The sequence below is a fragment of the Rhinoderma darwinii genome, chromosome 1, assembly GCF_050947455.1.
Source record: "Rhinoderma darwinii isolate aRhiDar2 chromosome 1, aRhiDar2.hap1, whole genome shotgun sequence".
Lineage (NCBI taxonomy): Eukaryota > Metazoa > Chordata > Amphibia > Anura > Rhinodermatidae > Rhinoderma > Rhinoderma darwinii.
This window is the reverse complement of record NC_134687.1, coordinates 415,206,765-415,222,622: the sequence shown is the minus strand read 5'-3', so window position 1 is coordinate 415,222,622 and position 15,858 is coordinate 415,206,765. Positions and strand designations below refer to the sequence as shown.

The 15,858-nt window shown below is 43.6% G+C and overlaps 1 protein-coding gene across 1 annotated transcript in view; it reads right to left on the bottom strand.

Moving 5' to 3' along the window:
* The window catches only part of NFATC4 (nuclear factor of activated T cells 4), a 92,232-nt gene that overhangs the window by 52,608 nt on the left and 23,766 nt on the right, over positions 1 to 15,858 (bottom strand). Inside the window, exons 2-3 of the mRNA XM_075828965.1 lie at positions 4,704 to 5,778; positions 3,230 to 3,392 (exon numbers count right to left, since the gene is read on the bottom strand). Coding sequence (XP_075685080.1) covers positions 3,230 to 3,392; positions 4,704 to 5,778 — 1,238 coding nt within the window. The remainder of the gene's footprint in view (positions 1 to 3,229; positions 3,393 to 4,703; positions 5,779 to 15,858) is intronic.

Sequence of the window (15,858 nt, the reverse complement as noted above, 5' to 3'; positions counted from 1 at the left end):
ATGTTATGTGTGCTGTGGAGCGTATTGGTTTTACTAACATGACATTTCTTCATTCTGGCTGGACCTATGTATATCTAGGCCTACAGCCAGACTGAGGAAGTCAATGGGGCTCCCGTAATTATGTTGCTAGGCGACGTCAGTAAATAGTCACTGTCCAGGGTACTGAAAGAGTTAAGCGATCGGCAGTAACTATTTCAGCACCCTGTACAGTGACTTCCGATCCCAATATACATCAACCTGTAAAAAAAATAGAAGTTCATACTTACCGAGAACTCCCTGCTTCTTCCTCCAGTCCGGCCTCCCAGGATGACGTTTCAGTCCAAGTGACGGCTGCAGCCAATCACAGGCTGCAGCGGTCACATGGACTGCCGCGTCATCCAGGGAGGTCGGGCTGGATGGCGAAAGAGGGACACGTCACCAAGACAACGGCCGGGTAAGTATGAATTTCTTTTTACTTTTACTAGGGAAAGGGCTGTCCCTTCTCTCTATCCTGCACTGATAGAGAGAAGGGAAGCCCTCTTCCCCTCAATACGCAACGGCTAGTCCGCATCAATTTAATGCCCATTTTAGGCAAAGCCGCAACAGAATCTGCAACGCAGATTCTGTGCGGCATTGATGCGGACAGTGGCGGAAGAACTCCGCCACGTCTGGACATGCCCTTACGGTGCTTTACTCGGGGAGTTTGGCCGTGGGAACCTCCTGACATCACTGTCCATTTATGCGCATGCACAGCCACCGCTCCATTCTCGCTATCTCAGCCTCACAGAAAGTGAATGAAGCAGTGGCATTCACATAGGCACTCGTGGACCCCCGTTCTTGGGATCAGTGGTGATTCTAGCGGTCGGACCCCCCCACTGCTCAGACATTTAATACCTATCCTGTGGAAAGGTGATAAATGATGATTATTAGGAGACCCACAAAACTGTTTTAGGTTGAAAATTCTGTACTGATTACTTTCATAATATATTTGTATAGAGCTCTGTTTTTCTGATTGTACAAATCATTTAATTCTGTTTTCAGCTACCAATAGGCGGAGCTAACTGCATATGGATGTATGCAACCAGTTTTGAAGTTAAAGGGAGCTGTATAAATCTGTATGCAGTGGTAACTGATAACTGCAGGTAGTAATTATTAGGGCTTGTCCACAAGTAGCGGAATTGCTGTGTACTTTCCGTCCGAAATTGCAGATGAAAAATACTCAGCAGAATACAGTAGCAGCATAGTGGGTGAGATTTAGCAAATCACATCCACACGCTGCGTAAAATTTCCAAGTAGAAATTGCTGCAGTGCGTATTTTCTGGACCGCAGCATCTCAATTCCTGCTGCAGAAAGTGGACTGAATTGCTGCGTTTTTCAGAGGAGATGTCACCATCTCCCAGCATTGTGAAAAACGCAGCAAAATACGCACCATTTTCTGCAGTAAAAACGTAGGAAATGGTGCCTTTTTGCCGGAGCAGAAAGTCTGCTACTTTCAACTGAATTGCTGCAGACATTTTCTGCAGCAATTCCGTTACGTGTGGACAAGCCCTTAAAGTGTCGCTGCAAGCAAAGGAAGCAGTTAAACTTTTCAAACACTTCGGACATGTCATAGTGACATGTCAGAAGTTTTGATTGGGGGGTCTGAGCACTGAGACCCCCACTGATCGCTAAAACGAAGCTGCAGAAGTGCTCGGGTGGGCGCTGAACCGCTTGTTTCTGATTGGCTTTTCTCAGAATGCTGAGAAATTGGTGTACGGACTCAATAGAAAGCCTATGAGCCCGTACACCAACTGCTCGCCTTTCCGAGAAAAGCCAATCAGAAACTAAGTGCTTACCCGAGCGGATATGCCACTTTGATTTTGCGATCGGTGGGGGTCTCAGTGCTCGGACCTGACATGTCTCTATGACATGTCAGAAGTTTTTTGTAAGTTTAGTTACCCTTTACGTACCAATCCTCCCCTGTCTTTATGGTAGGTATGACCAGATGGGTCTGTTACACTATATGGCTGACTATATGGGCGATGCGTATTCTGTTTTGTGCATAGCCATGTTTTTTTCTCTTATTTCACTATGCCTCTTCTGTAGTGATGATAATAACGTCTACAATCGCCTCAGATCACCATTCATTACACTTACATTGGGGGGAATTTATCAAGACTGGCATTTCACATACCAGTCTTATTAGGGAACAAGTTGGAGTAAGATGCGACACATTTATTAAGAAGCGAAAAACTCTTAATAAATTTGTCGCATCTTCAGCTGTCCTTGCACCACCGAGTGAAATCCATGGCAGCCAAGAGCTGGCATAGATTTTCACTATAGTTTGTGAGAGTTTCTGGTGTAAATTATAGTAAATGGGTCAGGCTAAAGGTGGCCCCGGCCCTCCTGCGTAGCTCCAACAACTTTTTATAAAAGTGACAAGATTATGGGAAACGGATCAAAAGTCCCAATTTTTGCAACTTTTGAGCCGTCTTCAACTTTTCTACGCCAGAAAACTGGCAAAGAAAATTTGTGAAATTCCCCCCAAATTGTGCATTCAAAGTTCTGGGAAATCCTTCACTACAGCATTTCGTTTCCACTTTACGTTTAATTTTTTCTAAATATATATATATTGTGTTTGCTTTAGAAGTGGTCTGCATTTTTCATCTGTCCTGTAATGTTTTTCTGCTTGTCCTCATTTTATACTGTATCTGCTCTCAACAAGAGGATGGAAGGAAATGGTTTCAATATTTCATGAGCCATCAAGCATAGTAAATACATACTATACCTATAGAGATTTCTATAGGTCACATAACTTAACACACATGCACAAATACACACACACATTTAACGCACATTCACATATGCACTGGGGAAGAATTCTCAATATATTTTCTGGCTTAATACATTAAAAATAAGCCATGTTTATGATACCCCTTATTCACTTTTTTCTACAAATGCACCTGGGTCAGAAACAGTGAGCGGGTCAACAATATTTCTTAAAGGGATTGTCTCATGAAGTCTTTTTTAATTGATGCTGGCTTAGGGATCAGCCGATTGCTGCAGGTCCAGCTTTAGAAACCCTTAGCAATCAGCTGTTATTGCCGGGAAAGCTGCAGCCAGCCATACATTAAATGCCAGTCATTCAAATGAAATGCCAACCATGTAATACATGGATGGTCTGCGTCCGCCAGAGAGAAAGAGATGCTTTTGGGTGGCGCGCCAGTATTAGATATAGTATAGAGATGCAGCTGCAGTATTGTAATGTTACCTTGACAACAGGATGTCCACCAGGTGAAGCCTTCACTGCTCCCCGGCTCCCTTCTGTTTCATAATGGGCTCGATGATGAGTTCTTGGTTGTACCTCTATTCTCAGTTCTAAACCCTCATACTGGCAGGGAAGTGGCCAGTCCAGAGGTGGTAAAGAGGATGACCTGAGCAAAAACCACATAGCTGTGTCTTAGTACAGTACGTATAGTGTAAATATTTTAATAATAACAATAATAATTGTATTATTATTATATATAAAATATAGAGAAAGTGTTTTATATATATATTTATACATATATACACATACAGTATGTATACACTATGTACCTATACCTATATATTATATATATATATACATGTATCTACAGTGTATCTGTCTATATCCCCAAAAAAAAATAAAAAAAAAAAAAAAATATATATATATATATATATATATATATATATATATATAACTCAAATAATAGAAGCACTCCAGAAAATTAAGTGATAAAGCAAGTGGACTTTATTCACCTCTGCAATGTATCGGCTCACTACTTAATGTAGCCTTTATCAAGAAGTGCTTGATAAAGGCTACATTAAGTAGTGAGCTGAAACATTGCAGAGGTGAATAAAGTCCACTTGCTTTATCACTTAATTTTCTGGAGTGCTGCCATTTTTTGCTTTTTTTTATCACGATTGGATATTGGATCAGTATTCAAGGGCTTTCATCCTGGTTGTTTCTAATCCACAGTGATGCTTCCTTGTTTTTTGTGTATGGGTATGTTCACACGTCTTAACAAATTACGTCTGAAATTATGGAGCTGTTTTCAGGCGAAAACAGCTCCTGAATTTCAGACGTTTTTGCAAGTGCTCGCGTTTTTCGCGGCGTCCATTACGGACGTAATTGGAGCTGCTTTTCAATGGAGTCAATGAAAAACGGCTCCAAAAACGTCCAAAGCAGTGACATGCACTTCTTTGATGCGGGCGTCTTTTTACGCGCTGTCTTTTGACAGCGACACGTAAAATGACACCTCGTCTGAACAGAGCATCGTAAAACCCATTGCAAGCAATGGGCAGATGTTTGCAGGCGTAGTGGAGCCCTCTTTTCAAGGCGTAATTTGATGCGTAAAACGGCCGAATTACGTCTGAAAATAGGCCGTGTGAACATACCCTATATATGATTTTTTATTTGAAAAAAAAATCCCCACATATAAAAGAATACACTTCTGGTTATTCAGTGGTAGGAACAACTAAAGTCCCAGCAAAAAACGAACAAACTATAATTCCGTTTCTCCTTCACAGGAAATATGACTTTGACTTATACCATAAAATAAATACATTACTGAACACTATTTCTTTTATTTAATATATATGTTTTTATGTCATGTAACTGCTAATGATAAATATTGCTTTGTAACAAGACTGATTACTATTATGGATTGTAAAACAGAGACTCATCTTTATAAAAATGAAAATTTGTTTATTTTAAATTTTACCTAAAGATTGGACTTTGTCCTCCAACTCTTGCTTTAGACCAGGCCAATGCTGAAGGCACAGCCAAATAATCCATCTCTACATTTTCTTTTCTGGTCTGAGGGAACATCGCATTGTTCTCGTCACTTACACATACAGATGCTCCAGAGGAAAAAGTCTTTGCAGGGCTGGAGGATTCCTCGGGCCTAACAGGGGCAACTGTTTGTTCTGCTGAAGTTCTTCTGGCTTTTTGTGGAATATTATCTCCTCTTTCTTGTGAGGTTGACATTGTCTGTTGGTTGTGCTCAGGTGGTTTAGGGGAAGCATCAGCTTCAGAAGACAGATTTTCCTCTCCCAGGCTTCCCCTGCGTGAAGGAGAAGGGGAAGGTGAGCTGGTATGGTGGATACCATCTTCGTTAGAGTTTGAGTACCTCCTTTTGCCACATGGTGAAGTAGGCCTTGAAATTTGGCTTTGAGGATATGGTGACAACAGTTCTTCTCGAGATGAAGCTGAAGAACCACTTGGCCAGAATTCATCATTATGGACACTCCAGGGTTTTGGTGAACCCCTTGGGGATCCAAGGGGTGAAGCTAGTGTGAATCTAGAGGCAGCTTCATTAAGCTCTCTTTCTACCTCTTCACACATTTGTCCCAAAGAATCGCAAGAGGATGCTTCAGAAGAAAGAATGCTCCATGAAGAATGGCTACTTGCTGGACTGGGGCTAAGGAAAGAGTCCCTATACACAAATGGATCTGGGGGCAAGAAGAGCTGATCACGATGTGGTCTTTCATCCCAAATATCTCTTCTGCTTTGCTCTTCCTGTTCTCCATCACTATTCGATGGCGAATCACTTGTTATACGTATACTGGGACACTCCAGGAAGCGTGATCCCCCAAGTGGAATGAACCGAGATGGCTGGCTGAGGAAGGTTCCATTTAAATCATGATCTGAGGAACGTCTGGGGGGTGGTGAGTGCATGCCTGCCCTACTAACACATCCAATTCCACCACTTGCTCCTCCAGCAACACAGGTATTAGATGGATTAAGGGTATCTGAGGACACATCATTGCATAGTGAAGGGTCATCTGATTCCAGATCTGCAATGGCATGATAAAGATATCAAATGTTAACAGTAAATAACTTAACCGGAATTGAACTTATTACATAAAGCCCCTTAATAGCTTTCATAATTCTAATTAGCTCGACTACTTTACGCATTATACAGTTTTCTTCTTTTTTAATATTACTTAAATATTCTACTACTTCTAATAGCATACAACTTATTATGTTTGTCCCTTTTATTCTTGGGAAGTTCAAATATCACCCATAGCTACATACATATTAGGACAAAGAGCTCTGTGTTCTAATATGTAAAAACTATAATCTGCAATTTATCTGCACGTGATAGCCTAAGATACCAAAAATAGTCAACTGAGATCCATGTCATGGGAGCATGAGACTTTGACAGGTCTCATGCTATTCATGCTTCTAATTACAAGGAGACAAAACCATCCCTCAACATTGTCTCATCCCAATATTGTGTCCCTGTATTGTGAAACAGAAAATAAACACAGTCTTTTACTTCCATTCCTTAGGGACAAGAAGAATAGATAAAATCATAAGAGGCAGGAAAGAGAACATTTGAACAGCTTCCGTGAGGGAAAGGAGGTAATAGAGGACACGTATTCAGAGGGTGGGGGCGGGGGTGTAAACTTCATAGTATCATAAACGCTCATTTATACAGAATTCTGATAACATTTTTTAGAATGAATCTTAAATGAGCGTTTTTGATAGTTTAGGAGAGGAGAGAGACGGGCTGGAGGTCTAGCCATTAGTGTATAGCACTGACAGATTTTGCTGTGAATCGCACAGAGCAGTCTGTAATGTATGTAAAAAGTAAAAAAGGGTACAAGATTTTGAATGAAAACCTATTAAAAAATTTTTTTAGCACAAAGCACGTACATTGCAACATAATAAGAAAAAGTACACAAAGTGTCCATAGCCTTTAAGGGTAGGCCTTAAACCAGGAGTACTGCTGTAAATAGTCATATCCGTAGAGTACTTGATAATATTTTACAGGCAAGATCCTTACTTCTAGATACATTTGGTAAGCATTTACAGAGGGTAATTAGTAAATATGGAGTTTTGTTTCTTGTACACATTTCAACACTTTACCTGTAAGGCTTCGTTCACATCTGCGTTGGGACTCCGTTCATGGGTTCCGTCTGACTTTTCTGTAAGGGGAACCCATGAACAAAATCCAAACTGAAAAAAACGGAAACCATAGGTTTTCGTTTGCATCACCAGTGATTTCAATGGTGACGGGTTCGGTGCAAATGATTTCCGTCTATCACTGTTACATAGTTACATAGTTAGTACGGCTGAAAAAAGACACATGTCCATCAAGTTCAACCAAGGGACGGGAAAAGGGAAGGGAAAAATTTCTACACATAGGAGCTAATACTTTTTTGTTCTAGGAAATTATCTAAGCCTTTTTTAAAGCCATCTACTGTAGATACTGTGACCAGCTCCTGCGGTAGACTATTCCATAGATTCACAGTACTCACAGTAAAGAAGGCTTGTCGCCTCTGCAGGTTGAACCTTTTTTTTATCCAGACGGAGGGAGTGCCCCCTTGTTTTTTGAGGGGGTTTTACATGGAACAGGATTTCACCATATTTTTTGTATGTGCCATTAATATATTTATATAAATTAATCATGTCACCCCCTTAGTCGTCTTTTTTCAAGGCTAAATAATATAATTCTTTTAATCTTTCCTCATAACTTAGATTCTCCATGCCCCTTATTAGCTTCGTTGCTCTTCTTTGTATTTTTTACAACTCCAGTGCATCCTTTCTATGAACTGGAGCCCAGAACTGAACTGCATATTCTAGATGAGGCCTCACTAATGCTTTGTAAAGTGGCAATATTACATCCCTTTCCTGCGAGTCCATGCCTCTTTTAATACACGACAATATCCTGCTGGCCTTTGAAGCAGCTGATTGACACTGCATGCTGTTATTTAGTTTATGATTTACAAGTACACCCAGATCCTTCTCAACAAGTGACGCCCCCAGTGTAGCTCCCCCTAGGTCATATGATGCATGCAGGTTGTTGGTACCCAGATGCATAACTTTAGATTTATCTACATTAAACTTAATTTGCCAACTGGATGCCCAAACACTCAGTTTGTTTAAATCCGCTTGCAATTCACGAACATCTTCCATAGACTGAACTATATTACAAAGCTTGGTGTCATCTGCAAAAATAGAAATAGTGCTATTAATCCCTTCCTCTATATCATTAATAAATAAGTTGAATAATAGTGGTCCCAGCACTGAACCCTGGGGTACACCACTTATTACCGGGGACCATTCAGAGTAGGAATCATTGACCACAACTCTCTGGATACGGTCCTTGAGCCAATTCTCAATCCAATTACAAACTATATTTTCTAAACCTATAGTCCTTAATTTACCCATTAGACGTCTATGAGGGACAGTGTCAAATGCCTTTGCAAAGTCCAAAAACACTATATCCACAGCGGCCCCTCTGTCTAGGCTTCTGCTCACCTCTTCATAAAAACAGATCAGGTTAGTTTGACAACTTCTGTCCTTAGTAAAACCGTGCTGGCTGTCACTTATAATACAATTTTTTGTCATATAATCCTGTATATAGTCTCTCAATAGCCCCTCAAACATTTTCCCCACGATGAATGTTAAGCTTACTGGTCTATAATTACCCGGGGAAGAGCTAGAGCCCTTTTTGAAAATAGGCACCACATTTGCCCTGCGCCAGTCCCTTGGCACTATACCAGTCACTAGAGAATCTCTGAATATTATGAAAAGGGGGACAGAAATAACTGAACTAAGCTCTTTAAGAATTCTAGGGTGTATCCCATATGGTCCCGGGGCCTTGTGCACATTTATCAAATTTATCAAATTTATCAATTAGTTATTTGAACTACTAGAACACTATATTACTATAATAATAATACTACATTACTATAATAATAGCGCTAGGTTTAAAATTTGAGATATTTCTCCACGTGCTTATTTCAACAATCCAGCTTTCCAGTTTAAGTGTCGCTAAATGCAGTCCGGTGGCTCAGTTAGCACACATGTCAAGATTGGGCAGCCCCTTTTTTAGATAGTGCCGCAGTGCCCTCTGTGGATGCTGCCGCAGTGCCCTCTGTTGATGCTGCCGCAGTGCCCTCTGTGGATGCTGCCGCAGTGCCCTCTGTGGATAATGCAACACACCCCTAGATAAGGCCACAGTGCCCTCTGTAGATAAGGCCACAGTGCCCTCTGTAGATAAGGCCACAGTGCCCTCTGTAGATAATTCCACAGTGCCCTCTGTAGATAATGCAACACACCCCTAGATAATGCCAGAGTCCCCTTCAGATACTGTCACACACCCACTTGTAGATAACGCCACAGCGCCACAGTGCCATCTGTAGAGGCTGCCACAGTGCCCTCTGTAGAGGCTGCCACAGTGCCCTCTGTAGAGGCTGCCACAGTGCCATCTGTAGAGGCTGCCAAAATGCCCTCTGTAGAGGATGCCCCAGTGCCCTCTGTAGAGGCTGCCCCAGTGCCCTCTGTAGAGGCTGCCCCAGTGCCCTCTGTAGAGGCTGCCCCAGTGCCCTCTGTAGAGGCTGCCCCAGTGATGTCAGGGGCTTGCCCAGAGCTGGAGTCCCAGGCAGAGCGTTAGTAGGCTCTTCCTGGGATTCCAGCTGTGCTCCTGACATCACTTGGACTCCTGCTCTGGGGAAGCCCCTGACATCATTGTCGATGTATGGACAGCGATGTCAGATGCTTCCCCAGAGTCCCGGAGCAGAGCCAATAATAGCGCTCTGCCCGGGACTCCGCTCTGGGGAAGACCCTGACACACTGTCCATATATGGGCAGCGATGTCAGGGAATTCCACAGAGTCCCGGAGGAGAGCCGACACCAGCGCTCTGCTCGGGACTCCGGCTCTGGGGAAGCCCCAGACATCGCTGTTCATATGTGGACAGCGATGTCAGGGAATTCCACAGAGTCCAGGAGCAGAGCCGACACCAGCGCTCTGCTCCGCTCTGGGCAAGACCCTGACACACTGTCCATATATGGGCAGCGATATCAGGGAATTCCACAGAGTCCCGGAGCAGAGCCGACACCAGCGCTCTGCTCGGGACTCCGGCTCTGGGGAAGCCCCAGACATCGCTGTTCATATGTGGACAGCGATGTCAGGGAATTCCAGAGAGTCCAGGAGCAGAGCCGACACCAGCGCTCTGCTCCGCTCTGGGCAAGACCCTGACACACTGTCCATATATGGGCAGCGATGTCAGGGAATTCCACAGAGTCCAGGAGCAGAGCCGACACCAGCGCTCTGCTCCGCTCTGGGCAAGACCCTGACACACTGTCCATATATGGGCAGCGATGTCAGGGAATTCCACAGAGTCCCGGAGCAGAGCCGACACCAGCGCTCTGCTCGGGACTCCGGCTCTGGGGAAGCCCCAGACATCGCTGTTCATATGTGGACAGCGATGTCAGGGAATTCCAGAGTCTCGGAGCAGAGCCGATACTAGCGGCTCTGTGTCCCGCGGGCCGCAGATGACAGCCCCAGGGGCCGCATGCGGCCCGCGGGCCGCGTGCTTGAAACCCCTGATCTAGGGGTCCTACATGTTCAGACCTTGGCTTTTTTGCATTTATATACTTTAAGAATATTTTGGGATTTGTTTTACTATGCTTGGCCACCTGCCTTTCATTTTGTATTTTTGCTAATTTTATTACATTTTTACAGATTTTATTAAGCTCTTTATATTTTACAAAGGCTACAGATGTACCATCAGATTTGTATTTTTCAAATGCCCTTTTTTTTGTCATGTATTACCCTTTTTACAGAAGGTATAAGCCATGTGGGATTTAATTTTAGTCGTTTATACTTGTTACCTATAGGAATAAATTTTGCACTATAATTACCCAAAGTAGATTTGAAAATTTCCCATTTATCATTTGTCCCATTATTTGACATCAGTTCTTCCCAGTCTATATCCTGAATTGCAGCCCTCATCCTGGGGAAATTGGCTTTCTTAAAATTAAATGTTTTTGCCCTCCCAGCCTGTGTTTGTTTTTTACAGTATAGGTAAAATGTAACTATATTGTGATCACTGTTACCAAGGTTTTCACGAACATTGACATTCCCAACAAGATCTGCATTATTAGAAATGACCAGATCCAACAGAGCTTCACCTCTAGTCGGGTCTTCCACAAACTGGCCCATAAAATTTTCCTGCAACAGGTTGAGGAAATGTCTCCCCTTTGCAGTTGAAGCCGAACAATGACGCCAATTAATATCCCCGAAATTAAAATCTCCCATTATTACTACAGTACCCGTCTGTGCAGCCCGCTCCATCTGTTTATATAGCTGACCATCCATCTCCTCAGTTATATTGGGGGGTCTATAGATTACACAAAAAGTAATTTTTTCAGTGTTTACCTCCCTTTCTAGTTCCACCCACAAGGTTTCAAGCTCCTCAAAATCTTCACCCTGTAATGTCTCTTTCACACTCGCCTTCATATCACTTCTCACATACAGACATACACCACCATCTTTCCTATTTGTCCTGTCTTTCCAAAACAGTGTAAAACCCTGTAGATTTACAGCCCAGTCATGTGAAGAGTCCAGCCATGTTTCAGCAACACCAACTATATCTATATTTTCTTCCAGTACCAAGGCCTCCAGCTCCCCCATTTTGCTTGCTATACTTCTGGCATTTGTGAACATACACTTTAACTTGCCTTTCAGTTTTTCACTTTTATTATCAGTTGTGCAAGGGTTCCGTCGTTTTGACGGAATCAATACCGTAATCGACTGCACTATTCATTATGCACTATTCACTATTCATTCCGTGAAAATGTACCCTTGCACAACGGAAACCATGAACGGAGTCCAGACGCAGATGTGAATGAAGCCTAAAGGCCTATTCACATCTGCGTTCCGTTGAACGACGGAGGAAACTGGCACCAAAAGGAACCCATTGACTTTAATGGGTTCCGTTGGACTTCCGTCAGGGTATCTTTGGTTTTACTGGAAACAGTAGTGCAGCATGCTGTACTACTGTTTGTGGTATTTTTGGCCGGATCTGCAACGGAAACCCCTAACAGAGCTTCCAACACAGTAGTGAACAGCAATTTTTTTTAATTACATAATGGACATGGCCAATATTCACATAACTGTTTGTCATTTTCTTTACACAGCATACAGTTTTAGTCCTTCTCAATGAATTACAATATCATCAAAAAGTTAGTTTATGTCAGTAATTCAATTCAAAAAGTGAAACTCATACATTATATACAGGGTGGGCCATTTATATGGATACACCTAAATAAAATGGGAATGGTTGGTGATATTAACTTCCTGTTTGTGGCACATTGGTATATGGGAGGGGGGAAACTTTTCAAGCTGGGTGTTGACCATGGTGGCCATTTTGAAGTCGGCCATTTTGTATCCAACTTTAGTTTTTTCAATGGGAAGAGGGTCATGTGACACATCAAACTTATCGAGAATTTCACAAGAAAAACAATGGTGTGCTTGGTTTTAACATTAATTTATTCTTTCATGAGTTATTTACAAGTTTCTCTTTGTTTACAGCCATTGACATGTCGCAGAGGTTAACACGTGAGGAGCGGGTAGAAATTGTGTTGATGTCTGGTGAACGCAGTACCCGGGTCATTGCAGCAGATTTCAATGCAAGACACCCTACGAGACCACCCATCTCCCATGCTACAGTTTGCAAACTGCTTGCCAAGTTTCGTGAAACTGGTTCAGTGTTGGATTTGCCCAAATGTGGACGCATGAAAACTGTCACTAATGAAGAAACATCAGTGGCTGTCCTAGCTTCATTCAGCAAGAGCCCACAGCGTAGCACTCGCCGCATGTCACTGGAGAGTGGCATCAGTCGAACATCCCTTCGGTGGATATTAGCTACTCACAAATGGCACCCTTACAAACTCCAGCTGCTGCAGCATCTCAACGGGGATGACCCAGATCGGCTCACTGAATTTGCAGAATGGGCAAAACTAAAATTGGAACAGGACCCTCAGTTTACACAGAACATATTGGTCTGACACTAACCCACATTGGATAGATCCCTCCAAGACTGTTGGAACACAAAAATTGATGGTATGGTGTGGTATATGGGGTACAAAGATAGTGGGGCCATTCTTCATCAATGGAAACCTCAAGGCCACGGGTTATCTGAAATTGCACATGATGATGTGTTTCCCTCTTTATGCACTGAAGCTGGCACGTTCCCTGAGTTTTTCCAGCAAGATGGTGCACCACCACATTATGGGTGTCAGGTCCGAGCATTCCTAGATGAACAGTTTCCTGGAAAGTGGATTGGTCGTCGTGGGCCAGTTGAATGGCCCCCTAGGTCTCCCGATCTGACCCCCTTAGACTTTTATCTTTGGGGGTCATCTGAAGGCAATTGTCTATGCTGTGAAGATACGAGATGTGCAGCAACTGAAACTACGGATACTGGAAGCCTGTGCTAGCATTTCTTCTGCGGTGTTGCTATCAGTGTGTGAAGAGTGGGAGAAGAGGGTTGCATTGACAATCCAACACAATGGGCAGCACTTTGAACACATTTTATAAGTGGTTAGAAACTTGTAAATAACTCATGAAAGAATAAAGTAACGTTAAAACCAAGCACACCATTGTTTTTCTTGTGAAATTCTCGATAAGTTTGATGTGTCACATGACCCTCTTCCCATTGAAAAAACTAAAGTTGGATACAAAATGTCCGACTTCAAATTGGCCGCCATGGTCAACACCCAGCTTGAAAAGTTTCCCCCCTCCCATATACTAATGTGCCACAAACAGGAAGTTAATATCACCAACCATTCCTATTTTATTTAGGTGTATCCATATAAATGGCCCACCCTGTAGATTCATTACACACAGAGTCATCTATTTCCAGCATTTCTTTATTTTAATTTTGATGATTATGGCTAACAGTTAATGAAAACCCAAAATTTAGTGTCTCAGAAAATTAGAATATTATATAAGCCCAATTTCCAAAATTATTTTTAATACAGGAATGTTGGCCTACTGAAAAGTATGTACAGTATATGCCCTCAATACTAGTCGGGGCTCCTTTTTCATGAATTACTGCATCAATGCGGCGTGGCATGGAGGAGATCAGTCTGTGACACTGCTGAGGTGTTATGGAAGCCCAGGTTGCTTTGATAGCGGCCTTCAGCTCGTCTGCATTGTTGGGTCTGGTGTCTCTCATCTTCCTCTTGACAATACCCCATAGATTCTATATGGGGTTTAGGTGAGGCGAGTTTGCTGGCCAATCAACAACAGTGATACTGTGGTTATTAAACCAGGTATTGGTACTTTTGGCAGTGTGGGCAGGTGCCAACTCCTACTGGAAAATGAAATCAGCATCTCCATAAAGCTTGTCAGTAGAGGGAAGCATGAAGTGCTCTAATATTTCCTGTTGCTCAGTAGTCCAAAGTCCTGTTTTCAGATGAAAGTAAATGTTGCATTTCATTTGGAAATCAAGGTCCCAGAGACTGGAGGAAGAGTGGAGAGACACTCAATCCAAGTTGCTTGCGGTCCAGTGTGAAGTTTCCACAGTCAGTGATGGTTTGGGGAGCCATGTCATCTGCTGGTGTTGGTCCCAGGGCTGGCGTCATCACCCGGCGAACCGGGTAAGTGACGGGGCCCACAACACTTGGGGGGGCCCACTCGGCCTCCGGGTGCTGACACTGCCGTCGTCACGGCATCACTGTCCATATATGGATAGTGATGTAATGAAGAGAGGAGTCCCAGGAAGAGCACTAGCGGCTCTCCACCGGGACTCTGTATCTCTGATAGCCCCTTACATCACTGTCCTTATATGGACAGTGTTGTCAGGAGCAGAGCAGTGTCCCAGGCAGTGGCGTAGCTATAGGGGGTCACAACGGTCGTGACTGTGACTGGGCCCCTAAGCCTGGGGGGGCCCCCTATGCCACAAAGCGCTGACTGCGCTGGTCCTGCTTCCAATTGAATCTGCGTCCACACATTCAGTTGGGTTCAATGCTGGAGCATTGCTCCAGTATTCACTGTGCCAAAAGCGGCTTGGTGCAGGCAGGCGCGATGTGGTGACATCATCGCGCCTGTCTTCGCCGAGTCACTCACAGCACAGTGCAGAGGAGGAGAAGTATAATGTAATTATGTTACAATAAATAATAAGTAATTATGTTATTATTTTTCTGTTAGGTACATTTATGGGCATTTTACTGGGTATTGGAGGGGGGCTCATATAGTAGCTTCTGAGGGGGCATTATACTGTATGGGGGGCATTATACTGTATGGGACAGCTAAAGGGGGCATTATACTGTATGGGGGCATTATACTGAATAGGACAGCTAAGGGGGGCATTACACTGTATGGGACAGCAATGGGCGGCATTATACTGTATGGGACAGCTAAGGTGGGCATTATACTGTATGGGGGGCATTATACGGTATGGGAAAGCTATGGGGGCATTATACTGTATAGGACAACTAAGGGGGGCATTAAACTGTATGGGACAGCTATGGGGGTATTATACTGTATGGGGGCATTATACTGTATGGGGCAGCTATGGGGGCATTATACTGCATGGGGCAGCTATGGGGGCATTATACTGCTGTGGCATTATACTGTATGTGGCAGCTATGGGGGACTTTACAGTGTATGGGGCAGCTATGGGGGGCATTGTACTGTATGGGGCATTTTACTGTATGTGGCAGCTATTGGTGGCAATATACTGTGGGGGCAGCTATAGGGGCATTATACTGTGGGAGCAGCTATGGGGGGCATAACACTGTGGGGGGGGGCAGCTATGGGGGCATTATACTGTGGTGGTCAGCTATGGGGGGGACATTATACAGTGTGGGGGCAGATATGGGGAGCATTATACTGTGGTGGTCAGCTAGGGGCTGCATTATACTGTGGGGGGAGTCATGGGGTCTGTTGGGCAAAGCAGCTGGGCACAGGTATGCACAGGAGTCTGGTGGTGTTGGGGAGAGCTAGGGGCAATGTCGGATCATCATTGGGCAGTTTGGGTGGCCGCCCAGGGTCCGAGGCTCAAGTACAATGCGTTTTTGCGAATCGCGGCAAAAAACACGACAAAACGGCATTGTGTATGTCCTGTAAATGACTT